We start from the raw sequence: 17,946 nt of genomic DNA on the forward strand, positions 1-17,946 counted from the left end.
GTTGTAAGCCGAGGACTACCTGTAAGCCAAAACGCAACCATGCATTCCAAAAGTATTAAACAGAGCCATAGATCTGTGAGACAACTGTGTAAAATCAATCAAGCTGACTGATCTATCAAAGTCAGAAACAGACATGACTTAATCATTGGGTGCAGCAGTGACTAAGCCAGCTTTATATTTATTTTCAGCCAGCATATTGACTTGACCTTGTAGTATAAACATTGCAAGAATTTTAAGATCAGGTTGGCTGGTTCCAATAAATTTGCCTTTCAGTTTAAAGTAAAAAAAAAAAGTGCTATTCTCTCCCCCCTGAGGTGTTTGGAGACACAGGTATGCTGCTCATTTTGTACCTTTCTATCGATGTGGCTCCATTCCTAAGAAAACAAAGCAAAAGTTAAAACACTCTTCCACCAACAATGCTATAAAGGTTTGCTAGTGCCACCATTGTTCCTTTCCTTTCTGAATAAATGTTTAGAAGTACTCAAGTACTGAAGTACATTACAAATATTTCTGTACTACGAAAGTACAAATATGTAGTACAGTAGTAACAAGTAGAAATGGTAGAAAACAGGAGGTAGATGTATTAAGAGAAAGAACTGGAGAAAAATCATAAAATATAAAGAGCTGCAAAGAGAAATAGAATGACTGTAGAAGAAGAAAGTACCAATAATAATAGGCACTTCGGATGTAATTCCAAGCTATTTGGAGCACCACTTGAAAACCATCAGCATTGACAAAAATCATCATCAACAATACTGTCAACACCATCAAACCATATTTGCCTATCACTTTGAGAAGGACTCGATAGGTAGACAAAAATGCCAAATCCAGTCTAAACATCTGGCTGACTGTGTGGCCAACATAACAACAAACTGCGACGATATCTGTAGCACCATCAAACATCCAGATTTGCCTCTCCCAGATCCTTGTTAAGGACTCGCTAGGTAGACAAAAATCTAAACCCAATCTGAACATCTGGCCGACTGTGCAATTAAGAATAAGAATAATAGACTACTTCTGTTGTGACCCCGACTCCCGAGCCTGTCCTAACAGAGGAAGAGGACTCAGAAGGTGATGGGGAGGAACTGACAAGGCCTCCCTCTCCAGGACCCTCCTTTCTGGCAATGCCTCAGGTTCCATCCGAAGGCCAGGAGGAACAGCCTGGGATGTGCCAGGAGGAAGGCATATCGGAGCACCAATTGATAGGGAGCGAGAATGATGAATCCTGGCTTGATCCCAGGCAGCGTCGGAGGGAGACGTGTGTGCAGCAATGGAAGAGGCGTGGGAGGGCCAGAGATTGAGCTGAGTCATGGAGCCACGCCCCACCAGGAATAAAAATGGGTGGGATTGCTCTTCAGGCTTTGTAACGGACAAAGTTAAACCCGTGAAAGTCACATCGTGATCTCTGAAATTCGGCTTGGATATATTTTGGACTGAACATTGACTAAACTCTTGTCTCGTGGATAATTTGTTGCTCCTGAACGGACTGAAGATAAATCCTCTTCTGCTTTATGGAAGTGAAAATGGTCTTGGCAGGCATTCGGCAGTTTGCTGCCAAAACCTTAGTCTGCCAGGAATTCTAATCTGTTTACCTAATAAAATATTGGCAGGCGTGCTTGGTATTACGTTTGCCTGTGTGAGGAAGGGGGACAGAACAACTTCCTATACTCTACCAAGATTCACTCAATGGGATTAAAGATTTGGCTGTAGTTAATGGTCAGTTTCTCTCTCACCATTTAATCCAAAGAATTGTCTGGCAGAAGGAGGCTAAACCTAGTCCAACATTTGTGCTTGTAGTTTCTCTAAAATTCCTGAGTTTTGTGGGAAATTATGGTCAAAATTTAAAGCCCAACTTGAAAGCCTCCTGCTTAAGGAATCAATGGGAACAGAATTCCCTGTCTGTTTGGAAGAAAAGCAACTATGGACAAATTAAGAGGGAACAGAGAAATGAGCCAATTGTCTTCTCCCATCACCCGTACACATTTTGTTCTTATTCTTCTTTCGTGTACCGTATCTTTTAAGTATAAAAGGTTATCTGATGTGGCATTCTGAATGTATGTCTCTGCCTTGCATGTGCCTCCAAGTTGGTGGGATGCATGCAATTGCATATTGACTTGTAAAATAGTCTGTAGATTAAAGATTCTGACTTGCAGAATATCCAGTGAGCATTCTTGTGGTTAACCCCCTTTCCCAAATTTGGACAGCACATATGCAATTTTGTTCTCTGGAGTAGCTGATCCAATTTTAAGAGGAGTAGCCTGGAAGACGTTAGAAATTAACCCTGCTATTTTCACAGCTGCAGAAACTTACCATTCAAATCTCTTCAAATGAGAGTTCAGTCGGAGATTAAAGATGTTGCATGTGTGGATTCTGGCCTCGGATAATGATGAGTTTCTAATATAGAATAGTGAAGAATAATGAAGTCAGCATTGGTGGCAAAAACTTGCTGGCCATGAGCAGTTTATCTGGAATCCGTGGCTGAACTCTTTAATTCCAGACAATGGGCCCAAGGGTTGGAAAGCAGTTTGAATGATGTCAGCAGCTAGTTGCATTTATTGTAGCTCATATTCTGAGCTGAGTGTTGCTGTTCTTCCTTACAGTATGGGAGATATATCCGCTCTGCACTGCGCCAGGAGAAAGGTCTCTCCGCCATTGCGGACCATCTGACCTACGACAGCGAGCGTGTGGTGAAAGCAGCATCCGGAGCCCTGCGCAACCTGGCAGTGGATTCCCGTAACAAGGAGCTGATTGGTAAGGGGGAAAGAAAAGGAGGAGAAGCTCTCTTCTGCAGGGGGATGCATCATTTAAGGAAAAATTCCACTAACAGTCATAAAGTATTCTTATTCAGACATACCAGAACACCAGCTGCCAAATCAAAGGTTTTGCACTACTTCCCAATCAGCATCAGAAAATGGATGGCAAGGCAGGGCCAGTATAAAGCTTGCATTTCCTCCTCTCCACCCCAGCCCCCAGGAGACACCCCACCCCCCGACCTGCCCCCGCCAGTCTTTGTAGTGCGGAGTTTCTTTACCTCATTTAGGATAGTGTGTCCTTTAAAGAGAAGGAACTTGTTTATCATTATCACTGGAATTTTGTGAAGTTGAAAGCAAGGGAGGGGAATTAGTGGCCCTCCCAGATATTGCTGAAGTTTAATGGGGCGGTGGGTGCTGGAATTTGTAGTAGAGAAATATCTGGAAGATTGCTGGAATCTGATCCCTGGCCAAAAATCACACTGAATTAAATAGTACCTTTGCTTGATATACTTCAGAGTTTTGAGGCCCGTTCCTACCTCACCCCAAAAATAGCTTTTGGAAAAGGGGGTTTGACACTTTTACCTGCTCTATGCTGTTTCAGACTAAAAGCACTGTAGCTTTTTGGGAAACTACAAATCATGATATATGTATCATTTTTCTGAAACACAAAAAAGTAGTTTGTATTATGGAGGAGGAACCTTTTTATGGTCCATTCCCTCTGGAGTGCAATGCCTTCCATTTTCTGTATCTTTTCAGTGTTAGAACAGCAGTTTCTTCTATATGCTGTGTTTAACAGTTTCATTAATTATAATGAATTCACATGCAATTATATATTTTGTTTCTTGTCTCCTTTCCTGTTGTGTAATTTAAGTCTTGGCTGCCATCTGTTTCTCCTATCATTGTATGTCATTATCCTGATTATGTTGTATTACCATCTGCAGTCCTTCCAATATTTCACTTGTGAACTTCCAGGAAATTCTTGCATACGGTTTGCAGGATGGAGATGCTGATGGCATTTCTATCCAGCCGCTTTTAATGTTTCTTTCTCCTCATTGTGGCTCTGATGTAATCCCACTCATAGGTAAACATGCCATTCCCAGTTTGGTGAAAAATCTTCCAGGAGGACAGCAGACACAGGCAAAGAACCTCTCTGAAGACACAGTGGTCTCTGTGCTGAATACTATCAATGAAGTCATCGCTGACAATCTGGAAGCAGCCAAGAAACTGCGGGAGACACAAGGCATTGAGAAACTGGTGCTCATCAACAAATCAGGGTAAGGGGGTATTTTGGGCAAGGGGGAGAAGCAAAGGAGGCTTCCACTTCTCTTTGTGAAAGTCTGTCTTTTAGATTTTTTTTAAATGTTAAGAGTTATTGTATTTAAAATTATGGTAATAAAAACTAATAAAAACTTTAAAAAAAGAAAAAAATAGAAAAGAAATAGAAAAATGGAAAAGAAAAATAACAATATGGTCAAGAAAAAGAAATCTATAAAGAAATAACTTCTCCCTTGAAAAGCAAAATCAACAAGAGATAGAAATTCAGGATAAGCAGAAAGAGATGGAAGTAATGGAAAAACAACAAGTTACAGAGGACTTTGTAGATGAGCAGCTTCTGGATTCTCCTTCAGAGGTTATAGCTGGACTATTTATAAATACAAGAGAGGCGGCTTTGGATTCTAATGTGATGATTCATCAAGTTACAGACCAGCATAGAAATCAATCAGTTGACATACAACTTAAAGAAAAGAAACCAGAATGGAGACTTAAGCCACAAAAGCAAAACCAACAAGATCAAGTTATAGATCAGCATGAAAACTAAATAGTTGATACACAATTTATAGAAAGGAAATCAGGATGGAGATCTAACCCACAAAAAGTCAAGAAAAGAAGAAGCAGGTCTTACAAAAACAAAAATTTTTAAACTAAACAACAGTGTAATGCCAGTTATCTAAGAGATGATTGAATATATGACAAGATAGCTGAGGCAAAGTATTGATTTATATTATCCTGAGGACAGTGACAGACCTCTGCAGTGCTGTACTTTTGGGATGTGAAAAGGGCCTTAAACTGAATGGATTGGAATTATCTATTTTGGATTCTTTGATAAATGTATTACGTTTATGTTGAGCTACAAGGCAAGAGAGTTATGGGATTGGGGCACGCAGAAGATCTGGTTGTTACCCTATTACGGTGTTGGAATTAATAATTTAGATGAAAGACACTACTATAGACACTATATGGAATACAAATATAAAGTCACTCGGGTGGTTGTTTTTTATATATCAAGTCATCTATTGTTGATGGGGGCGGATGGTAATTGAAGATACCGAACATACTGTTGGAATTAGGATGTGATGTTACCCTAATATGGGTGATGGAGTCAACAATCCAGCTGAAAGACACTACAGAAGATATTGTATGGATTACAAGCTTAAAGTCATTTGAGGATTTTATTTATATAAGGGAATACTTCTTAGTGGCGTGGGCAGAAGAATAAAGAGATCAAGAATTATTATGTATGGTAGTTCTGTAGGAATGTGGGTGGAGATAGGTTAGCTTATTGATTGTTTAGTTGAAGAAAAGGGATATTATGTTTAGATATGAATATATGTAAAAGATTTGAGTTAAGAGATATATCTATGGGGGTGGAGGAAATGGGCAGACTATGAGTTGAATATATGTTAAATTAGGATTTATTATATAGTTTTATAGTGGAAGGTCGCTTTGAAATGTTATATTAATATACAAAAAAGAGATTTGATTTAAGAGATATATGTATGGGGGAGGAGTAAAAGAGTAGACCATGAGTAGAAATTGATAAATTGGGGGATATAATAATATTACTGTGCTAAATTAGGAGTTATTATATAATGTTATAGTAGAATGTTATTCCGAAATGTATAGTATAAGGGGGATATAATAACATTATTAGAAAGAAAGGGTCAGTATATGGGGGATGGAGCAAGGGGATGGTAAAGTATTATATAATCTGTTATGAATTTGGGTTGTACCTTGAAGAAGCCACGGGGGGAGGGGAGGGGGGGAAAAAGGGGGAAAAATTGTATTTGAAAAACTTTTTCAATAAAAAAAAAAGAAATAGCTTCTCCCTTCATGATAATAAATATGCATAAATTTAATAACTTATCACCTTTTCATAAAATAAATCCTTAAAGCTTCATCATTTCAGTCCCAATGTCAGCAAAAGTCCATTAAGGGTTACCAGAGATGCTATAACAATTTTAACCTTGATCAAATAAACCAACTTTTAGTCCGTCCTTTTACTTTTATTATTCTTGATCTTTAATCCTTTCAAATGATGTCCTAGAACTTGACTTCTTTCCATGTTTTCTTTATCCCTTTTTCACAAAATTCTTCAAAACTTTCATCTCTTGTAAAAACCAATATAAGAAAATTACCCAGGTCTCTTGGTTTGTTAGTTGTATATCCCTTTTGATTATTAAGACATAATTCCTTGTGTAACATATGGTAACATCTTTTTCCATGTCATTTTTATAGCCTGTCATTTTTAAAATCCACTTTTAATTCAATCTTAATCATGTCAGATAACACTTATTCCTCCTCCATAGCATCTCTGAATTCCATCTGTCTCTAGAGGCACATATTCTTAAAAATAACTCCGGGGTCCCTTGTTCAAAAATATCCTATTATTTATTTATTTATTAAATTTATATGCTACCACCTCACTATAAAAACAGCCTGGCTGGCTTACAATAAAATGTCCAATGGTGAAATATTTTGCTTCATTCTGTATTTGTAGGTCAAGTTTGAGTGTTCTTTTCCTTTAATTGTAATCTTTAGCTCCTGGTTCTCTCTAATGTCCAATTTTTAAACTCTTATTTTATGTTTTTTTAAAGAATTCAGAACAAAAGCATTTCCCATGGAAAGGATTCTTCATAATTAATTCCAAACTCTTATTTCAAATTTATGGGGACCTTTAGTCCATTTGTAACTTTCTAAAATCAAAATTTAATCACACCTTTGCTGTTTATTCCTCCCCACCCCATTTTTAAAAGTCCTTATGCTTGAATTTAAAACTTATTTTGCTAAGGATTGAAGGAAACTCACCCAGTGCTATAATATTGGTCAGTCCAAAGCTTCCCAACAACTGTAAAACAGTTAACAAGAATTACCACAAGTGAAGGAAGTACTCGGTGCCCTTTGAAAGGCACTCTATGTGGTTGACTATTCCCTTGTCGTCTAGTTCTCAAAACTTCCCGGAAACAACTGTCTTGTGGTCTCCTTGTGGGGAGCAACTGTCTCGAGCATTTGTGGGTGCACTCGAATCCTTTGCTTATTTTAGATTTTTATAATACATTTTTGCTTTTTTTCTCACTAGGAACCGATCAGAAAGAGAAGTCAGAGCTGCTGCTCTGGTGCTGCAGACCATATGGGGGTACAAAGAATTGCGGAAACCCTTAGAGAAGGAAGGTTGGAAGAAATCTGACTTCCAGGTATCTGGGGGCTGAAATGGGGTTGTGGAAAGATTGAGAAATGGGGATCTCGACTCTGAAAATACTTCTGTGGGCCAAGTTGGTTTTATTCACAAACATTTATTTATATATAGCTTTCATATGCTATGGGCAGTTCACTAGTTAAGATGCTGGGCTTGTTGGCTGGAAAGCCCAGCAGCCCAGGTTCGAGACCCAAGGGCCATGCGATGGGGTGAGCTCCTATCCTTGCCTCAGTTCCTACTAACCTAGCAGTTTGAAAGCATGCAAATGTGAGTAGATAAATAGGTAGTACTTTGATGGAAAAGTAACAGCGCTCTGTGATGTCATGCTGGCCACATGAATGTAGAAATGTCTTGAGTGCTGGCTCAATGACCTTGAAATGGAGATGAACACTGCCACCTATAATTGACAACGACTAGTGGAATAAAATCTGCAGGGATTCCTTTTTTTATCATATGCTATGTAAGATGTGTAATAGCTCGAACCCAGTTCAAGACACTTATTATTGTTCTGTCCTATCTTAGGCAGTATCTACAGTATGTTCCTATCTATCTCTTGCCCTCAAGGTAATTTCTGTGAAGTGGTTAGATTGAGATTCCTTAAGGGTCATTACTGAATGGGGCTTGGACCCTAGATTTTTCCAGTCCAATCTCATATGATGATTATGATTGCACTCCTCCAAATAAGGAAGGTGAAAAGTGTTGTATTCATGCCATCAGTTGAAAATGTAATTTGCAGAACATAGTTGCATCCATCATTGGCCAAAGCTTGCTTTTGTGCTTTTACTTTCACTCTACAGCATGGGTGTCCAACCTTGGCAATTTAAGACTTGTGAACTTCAACTGTCAGAATTCCCCAGGCAGGGTGTCTGGCTGGGGAATTCTGGGAGTTGAAGTCCACAAGTCTTAAAAATTACCAAGGTTGGACAGCCCTACTTTAGCATGCCCGCTGGATTTATATGTTTAACTGGTTGGCAGCAGATCAAGCCAAGGACAGAATAAAACAATAGTTTTTCATTATAAATGTATTGAACAGTTCCACTATTTTTCTACAGGTAAATTTGAATAACACCTCTAGAAGCCAGGGTGGCAACTCCTTTGATGATAGCACCTTGCCCCTCATTGATAAAAATCAAAAAGGTAAATGCTGAAGTGTGTTATTCTCGCAGGTATTAAGTGTACTAAGAAGTCTGGCTTTGGATGTCCTTGGAGGTTTCCATACAGTGGCAATAAATAAAATGTGTCACACTCCATCTTTATTTCAGCTTAATGTACATTAATTGGTAGCGCTGCACTTAATCAGATCAAAGTCTCTCCGAGGCTAAGAGAATCGGACACTCACCTAAGATTTCTTGAGCCCCAGTCTGTGTTGTGCTATCAACACAAACTCTGGAGTACAGCCGCTCTTTTCTAAAGCATTATTCCTGTAATGTAGTCATGGTTTTATGGGCCTCACAGAACTGTTCCAATAGTATTAATGAGGATTTCATGGCATTTTATACTAGAGAGTCAATTCTGATTCTGTATCTTTTAAACAGAGTGTGAAGTATGGGCATTTGGTTCCTTTTTCACATGAAGACTCTTATTAGTTCTAAATATCTGGGCACAAAAGTAGCCAAATCAAGTGGACATGAACACACATTTAACTGACAGGAAAAGTGCTACTCTTGGATGCATTTTACCTGAAGAGCAGCACCAAAAGTAACACTTCATTGTGCTGATAGAAAGAACAATTGTGATCAGTGTGTTGGAACAATTCAGCTTTTTGCATAAGCTGTGTCTGTGTGCATTCAGCCTCCCTCGTTTGATGGAAGAGATTCTAGGAAGTACAGGTAGTTTTTGATTTACAACCATTTATTTAGCGACTGTTCAAAGTTAAAATGGCACAGAAAAATGACTTGTGTCCATTTTCCTCCCCTTAGGACTATTGCAGCATCCCCACAGTCATGTGATCAAAATTTGGACCCTTGGCAACTGGCATGGTTGCAGTGTCCCAGGGTCATGTGATCTACTTTTGCGAACTTCTGTCAAGCAAAGTCAATGGGGAAGCCAATTTCACTTAATACATACATGTATTATTAACTTAATGACTGCATTTAACAACTGTGGCAAGAAAGGTCGTAAAATGGGGCAAAAGTCACGTAACAACTGGTTTACTTAGCAACAGAAATTTTGGGCTCAGTTGTGGTCATAAGTCGAAGACTTCCTGTAAGGCTCTTCCTCTTTGCTCCCCTGCTAGAGCCATGGTGAACATTGCTGTTTAAAGCCCATTAAGTTCTATACTATCAATGGGTTTTTCTGGAGCCCGTAGCAGCCAGTGGATTTTAAAAGAATAAGATTAGACGGCTTGAAGGAAGAAGATTGTTGTCAGTGCTGTGTAATCCAATCACCTGAGCCTTTTGTCCAGTCTGTAATCTATCAAACTAAACAGATAATTTAGGTTCCTAAAGAGGATAGAAACAGTTTGTGAGTGCTGTACATGGGTTCTTACAATGTGCATTTATATTTCAGCTTTAATATTTAAAAATGTGGGGAAATTCCTTTAGATGTCCTCTCCCAGATAAACTTAATATTTCACCCTTCTAGGAAGTTACACTTTCTTGATTAATGCTTTTAAATTATATATTGGGTAGTTTTTTTTTTAAAAGAGTTGAGGTAAAAGCTTCATTGGTCAAAATACAAATTATATATCTATGGAACAAATGGTTTTTTTTTTTAAAAAAAAAAATCAAGATAGTTTATATCGCAAACAGAACAGTCGTTTATATTCCAAACGGGACAGAAAAGCCAGATAAAACTGAGAATCATCATCAAAGAGCACTGCCCTCTAATGGTAGATGGGCATTTTTAATATGATGAAAAGGGGATTGTGGAAAATTATATGCAGATAACATAATTTACCTTAAAGGTAAATAAGAGAATGCAGCAAAATTATGAATAACAACTGGTGGATGCCGACCTTCCTCATTTATCAGCAGGAAGGTTCAAATTCAGGAAGCTCCCATTGGCACAACATCTGCCCATCAACTTTAACTTCAATTCCCAATGGAAAGCCAAATGGGTCACTGATGCCCAGTCATAGGAAGACATATAAATGACCCCAGAAAAAAGGTGCCAGACTTTGAATTACCATGTCAGCAGTGGACAAGCCTGAATAAGATTTGCACCTCACATGGCATCTTCCAGGATTCTGTATAAATGGGGCCTAGTATCCTCCCTTCAGTGTGACTGCAGGGTCCCACGTCAAACTGTAGATCACCTCGTGACCAGCTGTAAGCTGAGGGCATTTACCGGCACAGTACCTGATTTTTTTTAATACAACAATTCTGCACATCAGTAGTTAGATGACCTAGATCAGTGATGGCTAACCTTTTTGCCATCGCGTGCCAAAAATGGGGGAGCGTGGGGGGGGGTCGCGTGCATGCGTGCCCACACCCATAATTCTACGCACCCTGCCCCCGTGCATGTGTGCGCGACCCCCCCCCTGCGTTTCCCCCACTTTTTGCATGTGATGGCCCGGTGAGCCTGGTAGGCCCATTTTTCGCCCTCCCCAGAGCCTTTCTAGGAAGCCTGGGGAGGGTGAAAATGGCCTTCCCCACCCCCATCCCCCCACCCCCGGAGGCCCTCCGGAGGCAGAAACAGCCTGTTTGCTGACTTCCAGTGGGCCCAGAAGGCCTGAAAATCAGCTGGCTGGTGCGCACATGTGCACTGGAGGTGAGCTCGCATGCCCACCAATATGGCTTCGCGTGCCACAGGTTCGCCATCATGGGCCTAGACATTGGTATTTAAACATAGCTCTTTTTGACATTTATATTTTATTGTGTTCTAACATAGATGAAATTTAAAAATTATTTTGCTAGTCCATCTATGTTATGCCATACACTAAATAAATAAAGCTTAAGGATTTACCTAAAAGTTTTAACACAGGTAAAAATAAGAACCTCTTAAATTGTACTCAAGTATAGGTAGTCCTGAAGTTACAACCACAATTGAGCCCAATATTTATGTTGCTAAGTGAGAAATTTATTAAGTGAGTTTTACCCTGTTTTACAACTTTCCTTGCCACATTTGTTAAGTGAATCACTGCAGCTGTTAAATTAGTAACACCATTGTTAATGGTGAATTTGGCTTCCCCATTGACTTTGTTTGCCAGAAGGTCACAAAAGATTATCATATGTCCCCCGGGACATAGCAACCATTATAAATCAGTTCTCAAGCATCCAAATGTAATTCACATGACCAGAAGGATGCTGCAACGGTCATAAGTGTGAAAAATGGTCACAAGTCACTTTTTTCAGTGCTATTGTAACTTCGAACTGTCAGTAAATGAACTGTTGTAAGTCAAGGACTACCCGAATTACTAAGATTATTTAACCAGTGAAAGAGTGAGAACAATAGCCATGTAGTTCCAGCTTTAATATTATGGTATTATATACGTCCCTCCTCAGATCTACAGTGCAGAAGTTGACAAGAAGATTCTAAAATCTTGCACTATTTCTATTTAATACTTTAAATATACTACTTAAATATTTTTAAGAAACCTTACATCTGCAGTTCAGGAGAAAGTGTGTAATCTTAACTATTTCAATTTGATTTTCTGTTTAGACAAGAAATCTTCTCGGGAAGAGATCCAAATGGGAAACCTGGGACCAGGTATGTAAGTTTCTATCTTACAGAGGAAAAACCTTTTGACCAATCTAAAGCAGCTTTTATTGGATAAACCCATCACCCTTTGCCGTTTCAAAAAAGTGCCAAAGCACATTGCTCCCATGTCCCCTTGTGCGTGCCTACCTTCCAGAATGTTACCAATCCATTTCACTGTAGAGATCTAAGGGCTTCAGTTAGACAAGTAGTCCTCAACTTATGACAACAATTTCTATTGGATTTCCAAATGACCAGAATTTCTATTGCTAAGCAAAGTGGTTGGTCAGTACATCCAATTTTACAACCTTTTTTTGCCATAGTTTGTTAAATGAATCATTAGGTCGTAAGCAAATCTGGCTTCTTTCATTGACTTTTGATTGTCAGAAGCTGGCTGGGAAGGTTGCAAATAGCTATTATATAATCCTGGGAAGTTACAACTTTTGTAAATATATGCCTGTTGCCAAGTACCTGAATTTTGATCATGTGACTATGGGGATGCTACAATAGTTGTAAGTGCAAGGAGCAGTCATCAGTCATTTTTTTTAGTGCCATTATAACTTTGAACAGTCACTAAACGAATGATTATAAGTTGAGGATTTCCTGTACTTGCTTTGAATAAAGCCTCTTCGATTACTGAGCTTGTTAATCTTCTGGGATGTTATATTTAGTACTTAATAGCTGTGATGACTTCATAACTTGTTGTAACAAATACAGATAGTCCTTGACTTACAACAATTCATTTAGTGACCGTTCAAAGTTACAACAGCACTGAAAAAAGAGGCTTATGACTGTTTTTCACACTTTTCACACCACTGCAGTATCCCCATAATCACGCGATCAAAATTCAGATGCTGGGCCATCGACTCATATTTATGACGGTTGCAGTGTCCCTGGAGTCATGTGATGACCTTTTGTGACCTTCTTACAAGCAAAGTCAGTGGGGAAGCCAGTTCACTTAACAACTGTGTTACAAACTTAACAACTGCAGTGATTCACTTAATAACTGTGGCACAAAAAGTCGTAATTGGGGGAGGGGGGGCAAAATTCACTTAAATGTTTAACTCAGCAGCAAAAATTTTGGGCTCAACTGTGGTCGTAAGTCGAGGACTACCTGTAGTGACATTAAGGATTTAACCTAGAGACCATTTAAAAGTCTCTAACTTTATTGGAATGGAACCAGACTATATGGATTCTTATTACAGCTCATTGCTTTTTCAAGGGCCTGCAAATACTGCATATACAAACCTAACCCTCAGATTGATTAAACTCTTTCAGGAATCATGCTTGGTATACTTTAATCTTTGAAGTCAAAATGAATGAGTTAGTGACTTTATTACACTGCAGAGCAGAGTTTCTTCTAAGCCAAGGATTATACTTTAACTTTGAGCAATATGCCAGAGGCTACCCTGGAAAAGAGAAAGAGTCAGAACAAGTTTCCTTTCCTTTCCTTTCAATTGCAATTAAAATTAAATATAATTCATACAGATTATTTGTATTCCATGTTGAGTAGCCTCATGGTAGCTTCTGCTTGGCAGTTCCATAGGGCCTAGCTTGCAGGTAAGCATTATTGGTAATGATAAGGGGAAGAGTGCAAAGTATTAGGATTAGTGTGCGGCAGGGAAATAAAAAATGACACTTGTTTGCTTGCTGATTGGCAAGCAATAATGTGATTGTGGAAGAGGAAGGGAGCCCTTATCTCTGCCAGCTTCATCAGAGTTAGGCCTGTGAGAAATTCCCTCCCATCATTATCTCTTTTGATTTCAGACTACTCTACATTGAATGAACGAGACCATAATAGGACATTGGACCGGACTGGAGAAGAAATGGAACCTATGAAGGGAGCACCACTGGTGGTAAATACTGGGATTTCAGTTGACGGAGATTTTTAGAGAAGCCTTCTTGGTCAATAGGAGGCGATACTAGGACATCCTTGCCCAGCTTGATGGCCTCCTTATATTTTGATCTACACTCCCATATTTTCTTGGCACTATGGCTATATAAGATTACAGTGTAACATAGTTGGAGGCCAGTTATTTGGAGAAAATAGCCTATGCACAGAGGAAGCTAGGAAAGAACAGAAATTACTGCATTTCTGTGATGGTAGAATTTTTTTTTAATGAAATTACTTTTGAGCAACAGCCAAATATTTTTAAGAAGATAGTGTCTTGAGAAAAATGCAAGCATTAACCATTTCTTCCCCCTCCTCCTTTCAAAGCCATGTTAACACTTTTTTGAAAAACTGAATGACTAACCCAACCCTGTTGACTGTTCTCTCTCCATTTGACCTCTCCTCTGCTTTTCTGACTGAATTTTTAGTTAGGCTTTTTGTCTCTCCCTTTCTCCCACTTGGACCCAGTGTGCTGTTCTTACTAACCATACCTATGTCTACAGCAGGAGGAAAGGCACGAATCCCTTGAGGAAATTGACCAGTTGCTTTATCCTCCTATGGTAGGTCTTTGCTTTCTGATATTAACCCTCTATTTCTGTGTTTTAAAAAAGGGAGGGGTGCTGAATCCTTATTTTCCCAAACATCCTTTCCTAGGGTTAAATCTTGTGTATATGTCTTTTACACAAAAGAAATGTGTATTTGCTTTTGAGGATGAGCAACATTTACTGTATTTTTTGCACTATAAGATGCACCAGACCATAAGATACACATTAGCTTTAGAGGAGGAAAACAAGGGGAAATTTTTTTTGCCTCTGCCTCCCAGCATCCATCTGGTATTCATCTGGCTAGCGTCCTTGCAGCAAACAGCCTGGTCAGCTTCAGCATGTTATCGCAGCCCCAGCACATGGCTTGTCAGGGCTCCGCTCTGTTGCGCACACCACCGGTCAATTGAGCTGAGCTGCTGCCACTGCCGGGGAGTGCTGGAGCCTTCACTGCCAAGCAGCTGATTGGTGGTTGGATCGCCCCCCCTGACAGCTGCTGATCAGCTTCAGCTATTCTAGGGGGTGGGGATTGCAGCTCGCTGGCATTGTTCACCATTTGGTGGCAGAGACAATTGGCAGCGGCAATCGGCAGCAATCCCCGCCGCCTAGAACAGCTGATCAAGTGTATTCCAGGAGGCTGATCCAATCGCCGATCAGCTGCTCGGCAGTGAAGGCTTCAGCGTTCCCCGGCGGCAAATGGTGGCCACTGCACCAACCCCTCTTCCCCCACCACAATATTCTCTGTATAAGACACACAGACATTTTCACCAACTTTGGGGGCGGGGGGGGAGGAAGGAAATGCATCTTATAGTGCAAAAAATATGGTAAATTACCGAGGTTTGGACTGATTGATTGATTGATTGATTCTATGGAATTAGATTGTCATGGATAAAGCTCTGCCCTTTGCTGTTTTTTATTATAGCTAATGTTAACTTGTTTGTGTTTTTCCACAGCAGAAGATCTAGAGATGCTACCATCTGCCTTCTCAGTTTTGGGTTCATAACATATTTTATATAACTCTTGTGATGAAATGGACTGAGCTTTTTTTAAATCTTGGGGCCATCTAGCCAAATGACCGGCTCTCTGAAGCCCACAGGGTCTCACATCTCCCTGTAGAATTTGAACTTCTGGACATCATATTTTTGTTTTTTATTCTTCAAAAAAAAAAAAAAAGTAATTCCTAAAGACCAAATACTCTTGATGGATCTCATTACACAACAAAGGCAGATACTTAAAAATACACATTTATGATGCAATCCACAGAAGCTGATGGAAACAATCGGAGCAAATGGATCTCAGCCAAACTCAATCATACTGGAACTTATTTTTTATTAAGGAGATGTTGACTCTCTTCTTCCAAAAAGCAGAGAGAGAAGCCATCTCCATCTTCTCTTAGCCTATAGAATATATTTTTGTGTGTCACTCATGTTTGCAACAAAGGATGCTGGGAATACTGGAACATTCCTAGTTGGGGAGAGTTGGTGGTGGTGGGGGCAAGATGACAGAGGATCAGCTTGCGAGTGATTGCATTTGGGTCATCTGCCCTTCAGGATACATCTCTTTGAGACAGTAACCTCTTTATCCTCAGGCTGAGGACAAATAGTAGATTTGTCTCTTTTCCCTTCTCCTGTCTCTTAGTTGCTTCTTGATGGCCTTTCTGAGATCAACTCGGAGTTTAGGAAGCTATTTATTTGTGGGAGAAGAGATGCTTAGGGCCTAGCGCTTTAAGGGAGGGAAAGAGGGTGGAGCACGTTAAATGATAGTTGGTGGAAGGGGCATAGTCTTCATACCTAGAAGTGTCCATTTTACCTCTCATGGGAGAGGGCAGTGTGATGCATCTGGTTTTGGGTCGCTGACTTAAGTGGTGAGTGCCCAGATTGGGCCACAAATTGCTGAGAGAGTTGATGAGATAGAAAGCTTGGTGATGCAGGAAGTATGAGGATAGAAGGCCATTTGTAAATATTGCCCAAGTCCTCCCATGCAGGCAAGGGAATGAAACTATGACCGGTCACTATTTACATGTGCCTTTTCTTTGCTACTGTGAAATAGCTTGGTGCTTTGGCTAATTTCAGGTGCAGAGGGCCAATTCCTAGACCCTAGAGATTTTGGCACAGAGTTCCCTCCTGCTCCCTTTCTCTCTGTCTCTGTCTCTCTCCCTCTCCTTCTCCCTCCCTCCCCCTCTCCCCCCTTTCTTGCATTGAAATCAGAGTCCTGCTGTTGCCCTGGATGTAGTCACAAGATTGGAGAGGGGTGATAGAGGCAACTGTGTGGGAGAGACCAGGAACTAATCTGTCACTGCTAAAGGCTCAAGGGTGAGAGGGAGGAGAGAAAGAACTGTTGGGTGAGGATCACAATGTGCACCTTAGTGGGTTGCTTCTTCAGGGAATAAGGAATTTAGAGTCTGCTTACAGATCTTTGCCTTTAATCTGCAAAATAGCAGTAAAACGGGCAATTGTGAATTACTCTGGGCACCACATTGGTGCCAGTTGCTCTTTTATTGTTGAAGAGGTCTACGGCCTCTCTCACCCTCACAGCTCTGCCTCCATCAAACAACTGGAAGGAACTTGGTTGCTCTTGACTTCTCTCCACCTCCCCATTGCACAAGAGGGAAGGTCTACAGTAGAAAAGTCTTATTACTGCCTCTTCTTTGCCCCAGTCGAGTTTTTCTTACGTTTTTTTGGGGGGGAGGGGGAATTAAAAGATATAAATCAATGCCCTCTGAGGGGTTGCGCAACTTTTTCTAATGTAAAACACTTTCCTTTTTTAATCCAGATGAACCAAAACTACCCTTCCCCACTGACCAATTCAGTGCTGTAGAAGAAACTAATCACTCACTGACTCTCATTTTTTGCTTTTCCTCTGCACCCCCGGGGAAGGGGTTATCCTGCTGTTCTTTGAGTCCTTATTCATTCTGCAATGCTTTTAAATTGAAATGATTTTTATATAAATAAAGTTTTAAAGTGTGTATTTGTTAAAATGGAATTGACTAATCCAAATCTTACCGAGTTTGTCTCTTGCTGTCTTTTTGTGATGACCAATCCTTGCACCCCAAAGTAGGTTTTGCTTACTTCAGGAGGGATTAATTCCTCCTGCCTCCAGTGTGTATATTCTAAAATAAGCTCTGTCAAATGAGGATTTGACCCAGTTCTTAATGGCCTACTAGCTTGGCTTTTGCTCATGCAAAGAGAGTGGGATCGTAAGCAGGAATAGGTGGTTCTAACATATAATTATCTCTATAAACGAACACATCTCTATTTGACAATCTTTGTTTGGAAGATTGGGTCATCTTGGCAGAAAAAGGAAACCCGTTTTCAAAAGACAGGTCCTCCTGAGGTTGACTTGTAGAAAGATCCCAAGTGGATAGATGATTTAACCCTCCCTCCTTGCTGATTGGTCTCCTCCTGTGCAGCAACATCCTATACCCTTCCACTTCAGACATCACAGACAAGGAGGCATGCTGCCTGTGCCTGCTCTTCCTCCAATTTGTATTACCTCCTGATGAACCTTAATTCTTTAGAAGCAGCAAGAAAATGGAATGCAAATACTGATTTCAGGATCTGAGAAAGAAAACACAGCATCTGTTGCCCATCATTGGCAGATATCTTGTAAAAAAAACCAAGCTGTGTTATAACTCATTGGCTGTTCATA

The 17,946-nt window shown here is 40.0% G+C and overlaps 1 protein-coding gene across 5 annotated transcripts in view; it reads left to right on the forward strand.

Moving 5' to 3' along the window:
* CTNND1 (catenin delta 1) overlaps positions 1-17,318 on the forward strand; it is a 78,213-nt gene extending 60,895 nt beyond the window's left edge. For 2 of the 5 annotated variants that reach the window (XM_070931343.1, XM_070931356.1), the window contains 8 exons: positions 2,601-2,751; positions 3,835-4,027; positions 7,111-7,225; positions 8,280-8,364; positions 11,830-11,877; positions 13,633-13,721; positions 14,260-14,316; positions 15,252-17,318. In XM_070931343.1, the coding sequence (XP_070787444.1) occupies positions 2,601-2,751; positions 3,835-4,027; positions 7,111-7,225; positions 8,280-8,364; positions 11,830-11,877; positions 13,633-13,721; positions 14,260-14,316; positions 15,252-15,263 (750 nt within the window). In that variant the 3' untranslated portion in view covers positions 15,264-17,318. The remainder of the gene's footprint in view (positions 1-2,600; positions 2,752-3,834; positions 4,028-7,110; positions 7,226-8,279; positions 8,365-11,829; positions 11,878-13,632; positions 13,722-14,259; positions 14,317-15,251) is intronic. The other 3 variants (XM_070931351.1, XM_070931365.1, XM_070931373.1) reach the window with 3 other exon arrangements.
* Positions 17,319-17,946: the final 628 nt, after the last annotated feature.

This window comes from Pituophis catenifer, unplaced genomic scaffold (assembly GCF_029215685.1).
Source record: "Pituophis catenifer annectens isolate HBS135680 unplaced genomic scaffold, rPitCat1.0.hap2 SCAF_1, whole genome shotgun sequence".
NCBI lineage: Eukaryota > Metazoa > Chordata > Lepidosauria > Squamata > Colubridae > Pituophis > Pituophis catenifer.